This window comes from Squalius cephalus, assembly GCF_949319135.1.
Source record: "Squalius cephalus genome assembly, chromosome: 2".
NCBI classification, from domain to species: Eukaryota; Metazoa; Chordata; class Actinopteri; order Cypriniformes; family Leuciscidae; genus Squalius; species Squalius cephalus.
The window spans coordinates 50,854,168-50,873,843 of record NC_137123.1 but is presented as its reverse complement, the minus strand read 5'-3'; the positions used below and the strand labels follow the sequence as shown (position 1 = coordinate 50,873,843).

The following is a 19,676-nucleotide window of genomic DNA, read 5'->3' as shown; positions in this document are numbered from 1 at the left end:
TTGTTTTTATTTATTTTTTTAAGTGCATGCATCATTTTAATTATGGCCACTTTAAAATAATGATAATGCTACATGAAATCAGGCATAACATTTTTTTTATTTAATTTTTACATAACCATTTGGCCAAATTTGATGTCAATAAAAACAGTAATTTAGTCCCACTGATGAAGAAGTATGGGTGCATTAAACAAAACAGGTTGGTAAACACTAATATAGCTCTAAATTAATGATTTGAATCCTTGTGAGACAAGCAAATATATCTAAAATGTCTTTCTTTCTTTCTTTTTTTTTCTGTTTCAAAATTACACAAAACAGGAAGACAAGTAGGAAGTGGTAAAACATTTCATGTAATCAAGAAAGTATTGTGGAGACATGCTGAAAATATCTGTAGGTTAAGTACGTAGGATTATTTTAAATGTAATGTGGGTCTAAATGTGGGACTAGATAAGATAATGGGTGAGATGTGAGAGTGTGTGAGATTTCCAATGTATGGTCAACAAGTTGAGAGGTTGGGGACCTTACAGTGGCGCAGTCATCACCGTCTTTTACCATGACGAGATCAGGTGCTTTCAAACTCTGCGTCGTCTTCTTTCTCACCTTCATCTTGTGCCTACCAGAGTTTTTTCCAAGTAAGTAAAAATAGCAAAGGAAGATGTTTTGGGGTCCACGAGCAGGCGTGAGTGAAGGAAATGTGGCAGTGGGGTGGGTATTTGTGAGCATGTGTGTTTCAGAGAAAAGTGTGGTCAGAAAGAAAATGTTTGTATGATTGACAGCATGAGTAAACTTCAGTATTGTCCATGTCTTTTAGAATTAAGGTGCATTGTTGCATTACCTTCTGTATGTCTAAATTTTAGTAGTATTAAACTTTAAAACAGGTTAAAACAGTTGGCACTCTGTCGCAGGTTATTACACCAACGTGGTCTAGACATGCGTTGTTTTTAAAAACCAGAGTTTGCACGTGTATGACACGTGTATGTGTGTGAGGTAAAACTTTGGATTCTAGCTGTAACAGTAACAATGCACATTTGTTTTTATGGTTTTAGACACTGTCTCTAAGCACAAAACTGTTAGGTCGGTATGGTTTGTTAGGTTTCTAACTTTTATACAGGAAGTGTCATGCACTCCAACTTGCCAAAAGAAACAGAAAACCACGCTGGTGTTTGAGAAAACAGGAAGAACAATTTCTCAAAACATTACAGTTTACATGATAAAGGAGTCAGATGAAGAGTACAAAAATGAGCAAATGATAATAGCTTACATTTTTGCTGTAACTTATAAAAACGGTTCTGTTAGTGTTTGTGGAGTTTAAGTAATGCTTTATTGTGAATACTGGTGTGTGTGTGATTGGTGTAATTTTCTGTACAGCATCATGGGTAATATAGTATTTCACAAGGAATTCCACAGTTAAACATGATTATTAAACTCAGCTGAACGATGACATCACTGTTTTTCTGCAGAACTGCTTTAAATGAACTAATTTAATAATTGATGATCTTGTTTGATGCCCTTTTTTCTTTTAGAGAAATGAACTCTATTTGCATCTTTGAATCATTTTCTTGTTATCACTGTAAAGCTGCTTTGAAACAATCTGTATTGGATAAAGCGTTATATATATAATATAAGTGGAATGCCACAATAGAGCTATAGCACCTTCCGTTTTTTCCCCAGACAACTTTATCCCCAGTTTAACAAGGCTTAAAGGAAAGTTGTTGGGGAAAGTTACTCTGAAAAGTAATGCATTACAATATTGCGTTACTCCCTTAAAAATAAACTAATTGCATTACTATATATATATCATTTATTATCATTTATAAGTGGTGTGCGATGGTGTTTTAAAAATGAAGAGACAAAGTCCTCACTGTATCAAATGTAAATTTAGGTCTGTTACACTTAATTTTCCTGGTTAAATAAACATTACATAAAAAGAGAGACCAAATACAATTCTATTTTGTATTTTCTTGCAATAACTAATGTTCTATTTATTAAAACCAAGTATAAATTTCATCAAGTTAATGGAATCAGTGAGTCAAATTCCAGAGTCTGTTCCAGTGAGATAAATTCCCAAGCCTGTTCCAGTAAGTGAAATTCCAGAGGAAGCAGTAACAGAGCCGTCTCTTCCTGTCAGTTCTGGTGTCATCGAAGAGGTGGTCCTTTCCTGGGCCACACACACATTTACATCAGCCCCTGAGCACAGTCGAGTGTTTGCTCCATCCCCTGAGTACGCTCCAGCATCGGGTTCAGCCCCTGAGTCCGCAAAGCTGACCATGATGGTCATGGTTATCTTGTGTGTGTGGTTGGCAGTGGCACACACCCCCAAGGCTCCTCCCAAGAATGTTTTTTTGGGGGTGGGGGATGTCCAAGAGCCGTCTGCTCTCCCAGACACTGTCACAGAGGCCGTCTCTGAGACACCCGCTCTGCACTGCCGGTACCACCCTGGCTCCCTGAACTGCCGGCATCTCTCTGGCTTACTGTATTGCCGGTACTGCCCAGGAGGCTTCCTGTCCCGCCAACGCCACCTTTTGTAATGTGTAGTTTTATATTTCTCCTTTGTTTTTAATTTGATTGGGCTGTTCGCAATGCTTCATGGGATGAGCCGTTCACAGTTTGAGTACCTTTGTCTTTGTATCTGATTTTCCGAATCAAAGTTTGTAATGTTGTGATTCACCTTGTAGCTGGTTGGCTTGGTTCATAATGTTTTAACAAAGACTCTTTTTAAATCCCTATGGGAAAATGAATGGAAAAAAATACTTCCAGCAACAGCGGTACTGAAAAAAGGGCACAGTTGCACTCTATTGCTATGATCTCATGTGAGTGACAGGTTGTCCCGCTCTCCCACCGGGAAACACATCATCAGAGAAGAGATGTTGCTGCAAGAGGGAGGGGAAGTTATTTTGACTAAAGATTACAAGGGCACAAATATTACAAAATGATGTGCACAGATAAATTATTTATAATAAATACTGCAATATTCCATATAAAATAATCATTTTGATTTCATGGTGACTAAGTAAATAAAAAACATTAAATAAATAAAAATCTTAATATGCCATAAAACCAACATGAATACAAAGAAAACTTTAAGAACAATTGGCACATGTGTTTAAACTTAAAGGATTTTGTGTTTCACTGAATGTGGGTATTGCACATGACTTGAAATATGAAGTAAGAGAGTTTTCTTCTTCTTTCTTTTTTTCTTTTTTTTGGGGGGGGTTCACAGATGTATCACAAATTCAGTTTTTCTGTGAGCCTTTTGACCCTTGCAGACCTGAAAATGATGCAAAGCTTTGTGGTCAGGCTGACCCTCCATGTGCGACAGAACTTATAAATGCCAGCAGTCAACACAAACGTGATGAAGGATGGTATCTGTGTAAGGCTGAAATTGATCTGCGGCTTCTCTACAACAATACCTCACAGTCAGGTGGGATAGTTGTTTTATTATTATTTTATTTGTGAAATTTACTGCTGCTTGTTGTTTATTGTCTACAATAATAACCAATAATAATAACTGTGTGCATGTTGTACATTTCATAGCAGAGGATGTGATGGTGCTTCTGACAATGAAGGCAGGCAATCTCACTGGATGGAATATTAGCGTATTTGCTTTTCTCAACAACACTGAACTCTACACTGGACCCCAAAATGACCAGAGACTATTCTACTGCTACCTCCCACCAGACAACAGCAAATGTCCAGATCTGAACATGTCCACAGAAGAACCCACACAACAAAACACCAGTCATCCAAGACAAAACACCTCCATTTTAAAAACCACTTCTTCTGCCAAACCAATCACCTCTTCCCTTAAAACAACTACAATATCTTCGCAAGTAACAGCTTCTACACATGCGTTTAAGTGCCAAACGACTAGCAGCAGTTTCCTCTTTTACTACCAGGAGCACAATGAAACAGCAAGATCTGCTGCGTTACCAGTTACGCAAACAAAAAAAGGTGAGAAACCATCAGAAACCGTTATCTTTCACAATGCCATGCTATGCACAAGACAAACGATAATAAACCAGCTTTTAAGAGGCTAATATAATTAAAGTCCTCCTGTAGTCAATAATTATATCCCTTAAAACTCATCTTTGATCACCATATTTAAATGTTTTTTTTCCTTGAAAATAATTCTACATGCCTCCAAATAGCTTGAATGTAACTAACCCTAACCCTAACCTTGCCTCATTTAGTATACGCGGTTCTATGAATATGCCCCTATGAATTTGCCCCGCCTCCACTCACTCACACCAGTTCAGAGATCCACTTGTTAATGATCATAAGTTGACATGATTGGTTACAAGGTAGTTTGTGACATCAGGAACACCAGCGATTTCAAACCGCGTTTTTGAGACAGTCTTTGATTCACTGCAGTTTTTGGGAGAAAATACTCAGCAATGGTGCTGACTTATGAATTTGCACATGGTTTGTCTTAAAGCATATTAAAAACACCACATAGGTCGGCGCCGATAGCCTTGTGGGCAAGTGCGCCGACATAGCGCCGTTGTGCTTCGGGCGACCCAAGTTCGAGTCCTGGCTCGTGGACCTTTCCTGAACCTGTTTCCCCTCTCTCTCCGACCTCACTTCCTGTCTAGTTACTGTCCTATCCTAATAAAAGGCAAAAACGCCAAGACATAAACAACATTAAACGCTTGTTTTTCACCACAGGGAGGACTTTAGAACTACATTTCGTGACACAACAACGGTAGTCTTTTTAAAAAATATATGGTGAATTTGCTTGACCGCTATGACAGTCGCCGCAAGCGGAGTTATACAAGTGGAGAAAGGGTTAGAGTGCTGTTACTGGGTGAATATCGTGCAGCTGAAAAAGGCTCTCAGCCAATCAAATTCGAGAACCAGAAAGAATTGTGTATATACAGTATATATATGTGTGTGTGTAAAGCATATTTATATAAATGCTTTTCTAACTTTTCTTGAAAAAAAAAGATTTCTGAGCAAAAAGAGAAATTAGTTGCTTTATACCAAACTTTGGACTTTTTAGCACATTTTAAAAATAAAATACAAATAATTCAGCATATATATTTCTTTCAGCCATGCTGATTACATCATATCAAATATGTTTTTACAAATACACAGTGAATCGTTCTCACCCAAGCATCTCTGCCTCTCTCATAAATTCCCTCTGAAGGAGAGCTGAGACTCTTTTATCCTGTCTATTGATTCGGGCATGGAAGGAGACAGCAGGACTTCATAATTCAACCTAACTTTTGATAAATATATTATAGCAATACATCAAGCCAGTCTATTCAGTGTTTGACTCATCCAAAACCACAAATCCTTTCAGACAGTACATTGCCAGACTCACACGAGGTCATTTGGGTTAAAGTAAGTGTAAAATGAACTTGGTAAGACTTTTAAAGACAAGGGCATTGTAAACTTCTGATGTTTAAGCATTGATATATTATATGCTGTTTTGTTTTTCATGTTTCATTCAAGTATTATGCTTCGCTGTACTCTTGTTAAAGTTTCTGTTGCTATATACTTCATTTCCTTGTTCCTAGAGGGCTGGGGTGTGATCACTTCAGTGTGGTTGGCACTGGTACTGACTGTGGTTGTGGTAACTCTATTGAGTGTGGGCTGCCTGATCTTCAAGAGCAAATATAGTGAGTATCACTTCTACAAATCAATCAACAGCCCTTTGACACTGGGGTGTTTTCAGTTTGGGATCCATAATGATAATATAATTGACAAAATGAACATCACATTAGATTAATCTATTTGGATCAATCTTGTTTTTGGTCTTTTCACTTTAGGAAAGTCCCAGTTGTTCACAGTTGTGCCGGTTTCAGCCAGCCGACATCAGCTCAGCAAGCCAACAGAAAATTGTGAGTGACACTAACAAGTTTATATAGTCGCAAAGCTTTTCTATGATTGTGCTTTGACTTTGACTTTGCAGGCGGAGGTTCCTCACAAAACTGATTTCGGACTGACTTCTGAGGCAGTGTTACGGTTTAATGATCTACAGCAAAATAGAGAGAGCTTTGGTGAAAACTAAGTGAATAATTTAAAGACTACAATAGGGATTTTTCGCTAGAAATGACATCATAAGTGGAAAATATTGATCAAAAATGTACATTTACATACAAACTGATGACCAGCCGCAACTTTCAGACACCATCTAGCTCAACTGTCACAGAATGGAAAGCACAGGATTGTGGGATATCAAAGGCAGCTAAGGATACATCTATGCAGCCTTCAAAAATCGATCGGATGAAGGTATCTCAGGAGACAGGAAGTGAAACTAACATTGCATTCGGACGTGTCTTGATGCCTTCCTACCTTGGAATGCGTCCTCCAAAGTCGGCATGTATCAGTTTTCGGACGCAGCCAAAGACTGAACCCAAAACAGCGATATAAATACACTGGGACTAAACAAGATAATTAACAAGACACAGGTGGGGAAATAAAAAGTCATGGCAACAAAATAGAATGAACAAAGAAAACAAAGGAAACTGAACTGAGAACCGAGAACTAACTGAAATCGGAAAACTTTTTATGCGTTTTGGCCATTTATTTACACGACAATGGCGTTTTGGGGGCCTGAAAAAGCAAGCTTTTGAAAATGGGTTTCAAAGTTCAGGATTTTGAAAACGATGCCGATATTATGTGTTCGCTGGTTATTGACAAGTCCTTTTTGACAAAGTGACATCGCCAACTACTGTCCTGGCATTCATAATACAGCCTTTGGTGTCATTTTTGCAGATCCGTGTGAACGGGGATCATTTTGACAATGTTGTCTTCTGTTTTTAGTACATTGTTGTTGTGTAAACATATCCTTACTGAAAGTCCAACTCAAGCAAAACACAAACCAGATGTGACAACTAATTAATTTTCTAATTTTTGCTTTCAGTGATGAGCAATGTCCCTGATGTGTCCATAGAAATGTACAGCATGAGTGGTAAGCAAGTGTTTGTCTTGTGATTGTTTGGCTAATGTGTCCTTGTTAAATTTGTGTAAATAAACCAATAGACTTGTGTGTCCTATTTTTATATAGTTTTATATGATTTACATTTACATTTAAAGTCCCCCTGGCCCCTGTGGTGAAAATCAAGTTTTTAATGTTTATATGTCTATGTGGATCGAGTGGATCTCTGAGCTGGTGTGAGTGAGTGGGGACGGGGCCAATTTGCATATTCATAGAACCGCGTATACTAAATTAAGCGAGGGTGTATAGTTACATTCAAGCTATTTGGAGCTATAAGGAAAAAAACTTTTAAAATGTGTCATTTTGGTGATCAAAGGTAAGTTTTAAGTGATATAATTATTGACTACAGGGGGACAATCATTTAGCAGATGCTTTTATCCAAAGCAACTCACAAATGTGGAAAGCATTAGAAGTAATCAAACCAACAACAGGGCAACAATATGCAAGTGCCGTAACCAGTCCGTTACAGCAGTACACGCAGCAAGGTTTTTTTTTTTTATATATATCATTTATACTTGCTTCATTGTTAGTTAATAAAGGTTGATGTATTTCTGTTTATCTAATATAGATGATGATGTATTCTTTGAGATCTCTTCAACTGAGAACAGAACCGAAGGTAAACAAACACCCTGCTCTATCATACTGCACTCTTTTTACCCAGAAGAGATTTGTGCTTTATCAAAATGCTGTAAAGTAACCTTGTATGTTTTTACCAGCACTGACTAACTCCAAACCAACCTAACTCTCAATTTATACATTCACAGAAAACCTGCTCAGCAGGGTAGCTGACCTTATGTACAAGAAAAGTAAGTGATTGTTTAGATATTTCTTTTTACGCAGAGAGAGGTATAAGTTGTGTCCTAAATGACGCACTATACACTATGCACTCACACTATGTACTCAGCCATGTAGAGTATGACTTTTTTTATACAGTTATGTCACTCAACATCTGTCTGATAGTCCGTCCCCCTCCACTATGTAAATAAAGTTGTGACAGTTGAGTGCATGAAGTGTCCAGGATTCCACACTTAGTTTTTCGGTTAATTAAGGGCATCATCTGAGAATTTAAAGTGCATTTTTTCAGTGTGAACACACTAATTACACTGTTTAAACTACAAAACGGCACAGAATAGTGGATAAGTACGCAAATTGGGACGCACCTATAGGGTACAGTAATTACAACAGAAATGTCCTTGGAGCAATTTAAGGGACACTAATGATTATAATTCTGTCATCATTTACTCCCCTCAAGTTGTTACAAACCCATATTCTTTTGTGGAACATCAGTTTTGAGAATGTTCTCGTTGCTCATTACATAGTGGATGGGGACCAGAAAACACCAAGTTCCAAAAAGGACATAAAAGCACCATATGCGACTCTTCCAAATCTTCTGAAGCCATATGATAGCTTTGTATGCCATTTTGTGAGCCGAAGTCACCATCTACTTTTATTGCATTCTTCTACAGTATATATAACTTCTTTTGTTCCCGGGAAGGATGAAACTCATTTAAAATTTCATTTTGGATGGGTTATTCCTTAAAACCTGCAGGAGTATGCTACTGTAAAGCCTACATCAATCAAAATGTGTGTGTGTGTGTGTGTGTGGATGACAACCACATCCAATATATATATATATACAGTATATATAAATAAATAAATATATATATATATATATATATATATATGAGGTTGTATACTATATTGAAGAACTGATCTCCTGTACAGTGTATTCATATTAATGGTGGCTATGTGTGTTTATTTTTTTATAATGGTCTCTCATGTTCTAGGATTGTCACCAATCTTTGAGACTACAGGTATGAATGAGACATTTAACACATTTACATATTCTTTCAAGAAACACATTAAAAAAACACAGTAGCATTGAATAGAAATAAATGAAATGAATTAAATACAAATATAGACCTATAGAATATGCATATCACATAAATAGCATAACTGAAACAACTGCTTGATTCTTTATATTGTCACAAAATGCAAACTATATTATCACGCAGCAATATTATATTTAAAATTGGATATATAGTACATCCAACCTTATCAGCCATATGTACTGTATAGCAAATCTCAATGCTTGATTGTTTGCAAAATATTAAATATATTATTGCCCAGCTCGGCTAAATGCGACTATAAGTCATGAAGACAATATAGGGGTCGTATTCTGCTTTCTTACATTTTCAACTTTCTTTAGTGTGTAATGTTGACGTTTGAGCATGAAAGAGGTCTGCAATGTTACAAAGCACAAGATTCCACTCTAAAGGGAGTTATTCCCGATATGAGTAAGCACTGTTTCTGAACTCCCTGAAACGCCTCGTCTCGTTTTCTTCCGGGAACATACGTCACTATATCCTTTTAAATAATTCATGTGCAAAAAAAGGGACAAGGCCTGGATGAGTTTTATCCGAAAGCTTAAAAATGCTGCCTTTGGAGGATGCATTCCAAGGTAGGAAGGCATCAGGGCACGCCCAAATCCAATGTTAGCCTCACTTCCTGTCTCTTTAGATACCTTCATCTGATACATTTTTGAAGGCAGCATAGATGTATCCTTAGCTGCCTTTGATTATCCCACAATCCTGTGCTTTCCATTCCATTAAGCTAAAAAAAAAGCTGCTTTGATTGAAACAGTGTATTGTGAAAAGACCTTTTTTTTTCTATTTATAAAACTGACTTCAAAATTGACTTGATTCCAGATGAAAAAGAAGAAGAGGAGCAATGTAATGCCCCAGAAACAAAGGAAGGTAAATATAAATGGATGAAGATGAGTCTAGCTTTCCTCTGTATAATAGTGATCATTTATAGTTTGGATATAAAAATGCCTCAAAAGTCCAAACCCTCAAGCATTTCATGTGTTTGGAATATTAAACAGCATTTGTATGCTTTAAATTCAATCTAAGTGGAGACTTTACAAAGCAGATTAATACTTCAAAAAAGATGTCCACATTAATTTCCTCATCCATCAGCTGATGTAAAACAGTCTGATGTCTGATGATGGTATACTCTCTTGCCACTACTAGTTCCTATCCAGTATAGCCTGAAACAGTGTTGTACACACTTTGAATCTTGCATGATGTCTCATCCGGTCACAGTGATGATGACACAAGCTAATGATAGGTAGATCTTTGATGCCAGTATGTTGCTTGGGGCAAAATAAATTGCACTACAGATGGACTCCTGGCAAGACTAATGTTGTCATGCATAGAATTCTACAAGACCCATTTTTAATAAATATTGTTATTTTTACAGAGTTTAAAAAATCACATCAGCTCCAACATCTGGCAGCACAAGCCAACTGTGAACCATCAAGTAAGTGACGTTTCCAGCCTCTCAATCTTCATTAACCATCAGAATTATTCATTTGATATATCTGTCATTTTACACCTTCTCCATTCTCTCTTTTTCCATCTCCAGCTTACCTGCATCATCGAAACAACTTATCTTGTTCCAGTCATTAAGAAAATGGGGAGCTTTAACCCTTTAAATCAACGAGAAACAGCAGAGGCACTAAGTTTATTTATTTAACTAACGGACAACATGTGACGTACTGAGAACAGTGAGAACTGGACATTTTCACACGCTAAAAAAACATTACTGTACTTATAATTTCAGTCTTTAGTTTCATATAATTTATATTACAGATTATGTTCTTGGTAAATTTTATTCAAAATAAAAACTGGTAATTGTGTAACTGTTCATTATTTTAAGCGAATGTCGGTTGGACCTCCAAATCTGCTCAGACAATGCAACACATGATTAATAATCTTCATTTTTAGTAAAGTCACTTAAAAAAGAACAAACATATATTTAAAGTGGACAAGCAGCTTTCTAAATAAGTTAGGAGTTTCAATCTTAATTTTATTAATTATGTATTTGTAAGAGTCTATATATAGACTAGAATTGCACTTTTTTGGTTTAAGCTCTCATATTGAAGCAACATACCTAAACACAATACACAGAATGAGGGCACTATTCTTTGGATGCTGGTTCAGGGACTGGCTTGACTGTGGTTCTGCTGGTCTGAATATGTGAGACCTGAAGAACAGGCAACAGCAGCTGGAATGCATTATGGATGTAAGTAGTGCTATTACAACCCTGGGGAAACAAGACACAGTGCAGTGATGAAGGGTCGTCATTATCATAACTAGTCATTCTAATCATCATCATCAAAACCCCTATAGCCGTCTCCTCATTTGTTAGCTGTGCATTATGAAAATGATCATATTTTACCTCCAGCATCACACTGTCCACTAGAGGATTTAGTTCTTCTGCCTTTCTCTGATTCTATAGGGACAAAAATAGAGAGACAAAAAACAGCAGGATGATCATTTTAAACTTCAGGAGATATAGGAGTTTGCAAACTATATAAAACAACACTGACATGAAACAGCATATGCAACCTGTTTTACTTCCATAATGTGACGCATTTCAAAGTGATATAGTGGCCCACAGTGCATCACCACAAAATCACAGGGCTACACTGGGAAAACAAATTCTTACTAGCATTAAATAACAAAAGATTCTCAATGTGAATTTTCACAGTTTATATTAAACTAAATTTACAGTTTGCTCTGTAAATTTAGCTGTGCTGTGCAACAGTAGAAACAGCTTTTTCAACTAGAAAAAAAAAAGTAAGCTGGGTTTTATCTGACAGGAACTGATTGGATCATGAAATATGACATGTGATTGGAAGGGAGGGGCTGAAAAATAAGAGGGCATCAACTGAAGGAAACCGAACCGAAGACAAACTGAAAAGGGAAGGTAATAGTTATAATATTTGAAAGTTTTTTGCAATAAAATCCACTGATAAATAGTTCAAAATAAGACAAGGAACATGCGTTAGGGTCAGTCAGACTCACCCCTACAGCCAGTAATGTGTCCGAGAACTTTCGGGCCAGGCATCCGACCTCCTTACACATGGCACTGGTTAACCTGGGCATACACAACAGTCACTATACAGCTGATAAAAGGACTTGTCCAATACTGTCTTATGGAAACAGCTGAGGAACTCACCTGACCAGTATACTGGCCTGTTGGCAGGCTGGCTTCTCCAGCTCTTGTCCATGTAAAATCAGCTCAGCCACTTTGTGTAGCTGTTCTATACTACGAGCGGTCACCTCCGCAAGACTGCCCACTGATGACAGATACACCTTCTACAAACGTACACATTAAAATAAAGGTTTATACATGTTTTTTTTTGTTTTTTTTAAGAAAGCAATACTTTTATTCGGCAAGGAAGCATTAAATTGATCAAAAGTGACAGTAAAGACACTATAATGCTACAAAAGGTTTATATTTTAAATAAATGCTATTCAAAATTATATTCATCAAGAAATCCTGAAAAGAAAAATGTATCTACAGTTTCCACAAAAATATTAAAGGGATAGCTCACCCAAAAATTTGTTATCATTTACTCACCCTCATGTTGTTCCAAACCTGTATGAGATTCTTTCTTCTGTTGAACACAAAAGAAGATATTTTAAAGAATCTTGGTAATCAAACTGTTGACGATAGCCATTGACTAACAAAGAAGGAAAAAAAATGTATATTGAAGTCAATGGCTACCGTCAACTGTCTGATAACCAACATTCTTTAAAATATCTTCTTTTGTGTTCAACAGAAGAATGAAAACATGAGGGTGAGTAAATGATGACAAACAATTTTAGGGGAACTATTTCTTTAAATAGACACTAGTAACTGGCCATCACAGGAATAAATGACCAAAATATATTAACCATTATTTCAAATAAATACAGTCTAAGGGCCGGTTCACACAGAATGTGTTTTTGCATTTAAAATCAGGTCAGTGGAACAAGAAAAAAAACAACAACAAAAAACCAACAAGGTCTAGAGACGCATTTTTTAAAAGTTGAACTTCTTTAAACTTGAGCGTTGTGAGAAAATGGACATGGCGTGAGATTTGGCAGGCTTGCTTATTGTAATCTCACATAGTATTTAGGATGGATAGTATGCACATTGCGACAACAGTCTATAAGTAAAACAATGGAAAAATAGTGCAGAACACATTCTGTGTGTACAGAGAATAAGAAACTTATGTATACAGTACATATAGTTCAGACTCAACGACACACTCAAAACATTTCTCACCTCAACATCATCCGAGTTTCCGTCTTTTGTGTTATTTGTATCGTTTTTTCCTTCTTCTCCCTTTTCTTCTTCTTTTTGTTCTCCCTTTTCTGGATCGGGGCAAGGGGTGGAGCACTCTTCCTTTAATTCCTCTGTTACATTCTTGACAACTTCCCGGGATTGCTCCACTTCTCGCACCCAATCATGAGCTTTTATTCGGGCCTGCAGGGCACACAGTTTGATTAGTGTTTGTGAATAACATATGTGTGTGTGTGTGTGTGTGTGTGTCTGTGTGTGGCTGTACTTTGCTCAGTTTGTCTGGAGTTGCAGCAACATGGAGCTCAAAGAGTAGCTCAGTAAGAACACTGACAAACTCCTCTCCATCAGCAGCTGAAACACAGATCACATAAATGTTATACCCATGGGCAGAAATGAGGAGGACTGAAATATTTATAGTGCTCTGACTGAGTCACCTGTCATATCAAATCAATGTCTGTTCATTGAGATTTGGTTTTCCAATACTTGTGGTATGGTGATTTCAACCAGAATTATAAATTATAATAATTTCACAGCCTTAATAATTATGTAGATTACATAACTAATCATTTTAACTCTAAATCTGTGATTGGATTTAAAATTTAAACGTGTGAACTTGACCATTTAACCTGATTAATATCCATTAATGCAGAAATTGTAATAAAGATTTATCCCTCACAGGATCCTGATTGTGGTCTTGGATTTGTTCACACCAGATTGTGATCTGGATTTGTCTAATTATGTTTTAGCAATTAAAGACTCACAGAGAGGAGTGGAACACTGAATTTGGGAATTAAGATCACCGTTTTCCCCAGAGGCGGCATCAGCTTCCTCCTCCTCCCGAGTGATGAAGATCTCTTTAATCGCAATCAGCTCCTTCTTCAGAACTTCCAAATCTTCCTCTTCCAAAGAGGACAAGAACTCCTGCACCTGAAATAGAGAGAAACACAATGAAAAGAGGAAAATATAAGGACTTTTTTTGAATTACACAGCTCATTTCAGCTTGTTTTTGGATAGTAACAGGTACTATATGGGTGAATGTACAGTATGTAGTGAGTGTTACTAACCCTTCCTTCACTCTCATTGGAAAGAATCTCCAGTGCCTCGAGATGAGACAAGCCTTGGTAATCATCAAACAAGATCCCATAGTGGGCGGTTGGTTCTGAAACCATCTGACTGCTCAGTCTCTCTCTCTCCTTTTCCTTTGCTTCTTTTAACATCTGCAGACAGACACAACATAAGGACATACATCAGGCAAGTATCAGACAAACATACTGAAAATATGGCAGGATTTTCCCACAAAACCACTGTTAAAGTCAATAATGCAATAATCTTCTACTGTATGATAGTTGTAGGACTATATTCACAATATAGCATAGCCTCTGTACTGTACCTTATTGTAAATAGGCTAGGGTTTTACATCATGTAAGATAGATTTGAAGCATTTGTTGACAATCTTACCTGAGACAAAGACACAGTTCTCTGCATCAGTATTTTAGTCTTTTTAAAGCCCGGATCACTCTCTGCCAAGACAATCATAGTCTTCTTTCCAATGAACTCCAAAGCATCCAGACCTCCTGTTATTACTGACTTTCCCTGCGAGAGGGAGAAAAAATGGTGCATGAAAATGTGTCCAAGATGGAGGGACAAGAAAGATTATTTCATCTTGGGTGATTCAATCACAAGTTGTCAGCCGAAACTCATGCTCTCTTTAATGCACCATCAAGTATAGGTTCTGTGATCATGGTAAGTCATGTTAAAACTAATGAAGTGTGTTATATCCTTGCGCTGACTCACAGTGTTCTGAACAGCGCTGCTGATGGTTGACAGTACTCCTCTGTGCACCTCCTCTGAATGAACGTGTTCTGCCATCTCTGTCCCGGAATGCTCATGGGCCTCTTCTGCCTCCTCACACGATGAGCTCTGACGCATTCGGAGCGCCACACCTGCTTTCTCTTTTACAGAGCTTAACCCTTGACCTAAGGACAATCAAAAGATTGAAGGATATTATTCAACTTTAGGGCTGAATTAACTCTGCAAGGCCTGATGCACAGAACAGATGTGCAAATAATCTGATTTATTGTCCCAAAAGTTAACATTCACACAACTGTGTTTACTATAATACCTGATTACCTACTAAGACGCATTAGGCTAAGATCGTTTTTTTTTTTGTATTATGTCTCACATTTGCATATAGACTGGGCACTTAAGTGTGATTGGTTTATGTTAAAAAGTTATTAAGTGCAATAAACTGCGGAAAACAACTCACTGCGGTTCTCGTGCTGTCTGACACACACACGAAGCGCGCGCACAGAAAGCCGCCTCTCGGACATTCAATTTTCTTTCACGGCTTATTGCACTCGAATGGTCGAATACACACAGTTATGTCAAAATGCCTGTCTTGGCGAATATTCACATAAACACAGTCGGTTATGTCTTAAAGGAGAACTCCGGTCAATTTTAACATTGAGCTCATTTTTTTGTACATTTGGAGTGCTGTCAATACAGAGAACAACGACAAAAATCGGTGTTGCCTACACCGTGTTATCCTCTTTTTAAAATTTGCACCCTGTTGACTTCAATGGGGCAAGTTTTAAACCTGCTTTTAGCCTCTTAACATCCTTGATGTGTCATTACAAGTGCACAGGTCATGTGAGTGATTCCTTCGGAGTGAACGCGGGTCAATCTGACTGCAGTAGATGTGAAAGATATGAATAAAAATGATATTTATTTAGCCAGCGCTCATACCTGTATTTACATCCTGTTTTCGGTCAAAGTCCATAGTAATCGATTGTCGAGTTCACGCGCATTGGTTTAGTACTTATGATCATGCGCGTGAACTCGACAATCGATTACTATGGACTTCAACCGAAAACAGGATGTAAATACAGGTATGTGCGCTGGCTGAATAAACATCATTTTTATTCATATCTTTCACATCTACTGCAGTCAGATTCACCGTGTTCACTCTGAAGGAATCACTCACATGACCTGTGCACTTGTAATGACACATCAAGAATGTTAAGAGGCTAAAAGCAGGTTTAGTACTTGCCCCATTGAAGTCAACAGGGTGCAAATTTTAAAAAGAGGATAACACGGTGTAGGCAACACCGATTTTTGTCGTTGTTCTCTGTATTGACAGCACTCCAAATGTACAAAAAAATGAGCTCAATATTAAAATTGACCGGAGTTCTCCTTTAAGTGAAAGTAAACAGTTGGGATGCGTGTCAATATGATCCATGCGTTAGGTCTTAAAGAGATAGCAGCCTAAAAAAACTATACCTGCTGTAGTTGTCTGTCAAACAACAAAAGAAAAAGAGAAAATCACTCACTGCTCTTACTGAATACATTTTTTCTAGCTTCAATATGAATCAGTGTATATTTAATTAATGTGAAGGCTACGCAGTGTTTTATTTTTACATTTGATTATTCAGGTCTAATGTATTGTATTGGTATTATTGTTTGCAATTTGCCTCTTTGTTTTTTATTTATAATAACAGAGATAAAATAAAATAACAATAGAATAACTAATCGTCCACCCCTAGTTTCAGGTATTTCTGTTTACCTGGATGCTCTTGATGTCAGGTTTTCATGTTTATATAACTATATATTACCAAATTGAGTTGTTGGTATTTAAATAGTTTTTGTTTGTTTACATTGATGATGATCAGATTTTAGAGAAATTAATAGAATGTGAAACATATATTGGTTATATCATTTTAGGTTTTTAAATATATTTAAATATAATTTCAATCATATTTTACACACTTAAAGCATTATCATACCGTGCAGCCCTTCTCATATGTATAATTTTCTATTGTGACTGTGTTATCTAACAGTTAACAGTGGAAGGATCTACTGTAAGGTTAACTATGGCAATCTCGCTGTAGTGACAGGTTGCTATGGTGACTTACCCACAGTGGATGTAGCAGTGGTCAGAAGTGACTTCCCCCAGGAGCCCCAACTACTCCAGCCTTTCGATTTAGACTCATCCAGGGGCTGATAACATGCATCAGCACAGCCGAAGGATACAGTCACAAAATATACACAAAAAATTATGGATTTGCTATAATGGCACAAAATATTACTTTGACCAAACGCAGCTCAACACTATTGAATGTACCTCTGTTCCCTCTGCTTCTTCCTGCGTAACATCTGGGTCTAAGCTCACTGACTCCACACATTCAGTCACCTGACCCTCAGGTTTTTCTTCTGATTGGTGTACCTGCTTCTCTTCAGTAGCTTTGGGCGTACCGTGCTCTTCCGCTGCCACATTAGTTGGGTCAGGGGTCGATGTGCCTAGTGAAAGTTGTGATAAAGATGGGACCTCATCTGTGTTGATTGCAGCTATGGGGCCAGTTTCATCAGAGGCAGTCGGGTGGAGGGAAGGGGGAGATTTTGCAGTGAGGTCTTCCACGTTCTCTTCTTGCGACATGGTGCTCTGATAAAAACAGATCAACAAACAAAGTGTAATGAGAGGCCATGTAAGCAGCTGGCCGTGATTACACACACTAACTTCCGGCTTGACGCTGAGACAACTGAGCTCTAAGGTTTGCAAAATAACTAGCCTACTATTGATAAGCAGTAGGAGTTTATTGAAGCAAAAGTCATGGTTAATAGTTAGTTAAAAATGAGATTTAGACCCTAATCTAAAGTGTGACTATATTTCTTCTTTTTTATCTAATTATGTCAGCAGGTTTGTGTTATGGTTAGGTCCTGAATTTAGGATTTGGGTTTAGCAACTATCTTCATTTCTGTATAAAAAGTACTATATTATTGATATTATTATTATTACTATTGTGAAACCAATATGTATGTGTAGGTAGGTGTGTGTGAAAAGAAAAGCATTCACACAGAACTGCATTCACACACAGTACTGTCCCTGAATGGTGCCGCATTGTCAAGCGCCTTTGTTTGATGCGGATTGCGGCGCCATCTAGCGGTTGTTTTTTACACGCACAAGCAACATTCAAACATTAGTTAGTAAATAATATACGTTCAGTAAATGACTAAGCAACATTCAAACATTAGTTTTTACACATACGTTCAAAAAATGAATACACAGACTGTATATAAGGCAGTTTATAAACTTCAGGTTACAAGTTACAGTTTCAATACAAAAATATGCATGCAGATTTATGATACCTCCAAGGCTCCATTTCTACTAGCTGAAATCAAACGTCTATGTTTGACCATAAATCATTTATTCGTTTCCCTAATATTTGCATTTTTTATTGTCTCTTCTTTATGTAATGAAAGTTAAAGTATTTCGAATATTCTGCGAGCACATCAAAAGCGAACGCAGAAGCGAATTTAACTTAAATATCATCCATAAGAATAACAACAAACGCGACATATGGAAGTACTCTGTGGAGAAGAGCATAACGCTAAAACGCAAGACACATATATGCAAAATAAACATTTGTAGTACTATTTCTTCTGAAGTAAAGTTAAATTATGGAGTCATCCCTTCTTACCAGTTCTGCTGACAGTCGCGCTCGCGCAACCCTTCCGCTCGAGCTCGCGCCACGTCGGCAGCGGGGTCGCGTGCGGCTGTGGCCGGTGACGTCACCTGAACTTTTGGCACTCTGTTCATATGGAAATAGATAAGAGTCAAACTATCACATCTTGCGTAAACATTTTAGCAAAATGTTGTGTAGTACTAACTCGATCCTGTTTGGGACTGACAGAGTGAGGTATTAATCTGTTCGATCTCGGCTTTTAAAATGGCGATGCGTTTCAGAGTTGGTTGGGAAAACTGGGAATGTGAAGTAATGAGATGTAACTGAATCATTGTAAAATTAGATAAACACATTTTCCTATCACTAAGAAAATACATAAGTCACTGTAAATCTGTTTATAATGATAAAAATCAATGAGTAAATTCGCGTTCTACCTTTGGTAAACTTTGGTGAGTTGTCATATGACTCACTGTTTTTGGACTGGCTCGTTGGTCTAGGGGTATGATTCTCGCTTAGGGTGCGAGAGGTCCCGGGTTCAAATCCCGGACGAGCCCTCTCTTTTGACAAATGCAACAGGTTGGAAATTATAAACCACAGGTTACACGTTATAGTTTCTATACAAAAATATGCATGCATGCAGTTTAGTGATTCCTCCAATGCCGCATTTCTTCTGAAATCATGTTCAAAACAGCGATATTTGATTTTCTTCAATTTCGAATTTTTTTTTTTTTGCATATTACATTTATTTATTACATTTATTCAATAATTTATTACTGTAAATAGAAATCATTTGTAACATTAAAAGTGTCTCCACTGACACTTTTGATGAATAAGTGTTAATTTCTCTCTTTTTTAATCGTACCACACGTTTGAATGGTATCATGGTTTCCACAAAAACATGAAGCAGCAGCACAACTGTTTTCAACATAGATAATAATAATAAATGTTTCTTGAACGGCAAATCAGCATATTAGAATGATTTCTGAAGGATCGTGTGACACTGAAGACTGGAGTAATATGAATATAATCAGGAGTAAATAAATTAAATTTGACAATATATTCACATAGAAAATGGCTATTTTAAATTGTAATATATTTCACAATATTACTGTTTTTTTTATGTCAATTAGATAAACGCT

At 37.2% G+C, this 19,676-nt stretch overlaps 2 protein-coding genes across 4 annotated transcripts; one reads left to right on the top strand and one right to left on the bottom strand.

Annotated features, from left to right (window-relative positions):
• Positions 1-304: 304 nt before the first annotated feature.
• LOC307151205 (uncharacterized protein) lies at positions 305-10,640 on the top strand. 2 transcript variants are annotated; one of them, XM_079859074.1, is made up of 12 exons: positions 305-629; positions 3,218-3,418; positions 3,532-3,948; positions 5,517-5,618; positions 5,769-5,840; positions 6,866-6,913; positions 7,509-7,556; positions 7,705-7,746; positions 8,728-8,754; positions 9,649-9,696; positions 10,202-10,261; positions 10,367-10,640. In XM_079859074.1, the coding sequence occupies exons 1-12, from the start codon at positions 551-553 to the stop codon at positions 10,408-10,410; spliced, it is 1,188 nt and encodes a 395-aa protein (XP_079715200.1). In that variant the 5' UTR covers positions 305-550; the 3' UTR covers positions 10,411-10,640. The 2 variants fall into 2 exon arrangements, with proteins under 2 accessions (XP_079715200.1, XP_079715199.1); XM_079859073.1 differs by having other exon boundaries at positions 435-629; positions 3,264-3,418; positions 10,367-10,534.
• On the bottom strand, positions 10,451-19,026 carry fam114a1 (family with sequence similarity 114 member A1). 2 transcript variants are annotated; one of them, XM_079859055.1, is made up of 14 exons: positions 18,972-19,026; positions 18,553-18,663; positions 17,199-17,516; positions 16,990-17,074; positions 14,873-15,054; positions 14,537-14,671; positions 14,143-14,295; positions 13,840-14,005; positions 13,344-13,429; positions 13,061-13,261; positions 11,966-12,105; positions 11,812-11,884; positions 11,183-11,236; positions 10,451-11,047 (listed from the first exon to the last, which is right to left on the bottom strand). In XM_079859055.1, the coding sequence occupies exons 1-14, from the start codon at positions 18,996-18,998 to the stop codon at positions 10,922-10,924; spliced, it is 1,857 nt and encodes a 618-aa protein (XP_079715181.1). In that variant the 5' UTR covers positions 18,999-19,026; the 3' UTR covers positions 10,451-10,921. The 2 variants fall into 2 exon arrangements, with proteins under 2 accessions (XP_079715181.1, XP_079715182.1); XM_079859056.1 differs by having other exon boundaries at positions 13,879-14,005.
• Positions 19,027-19,676: the final 650 nt, after the last annotated feature.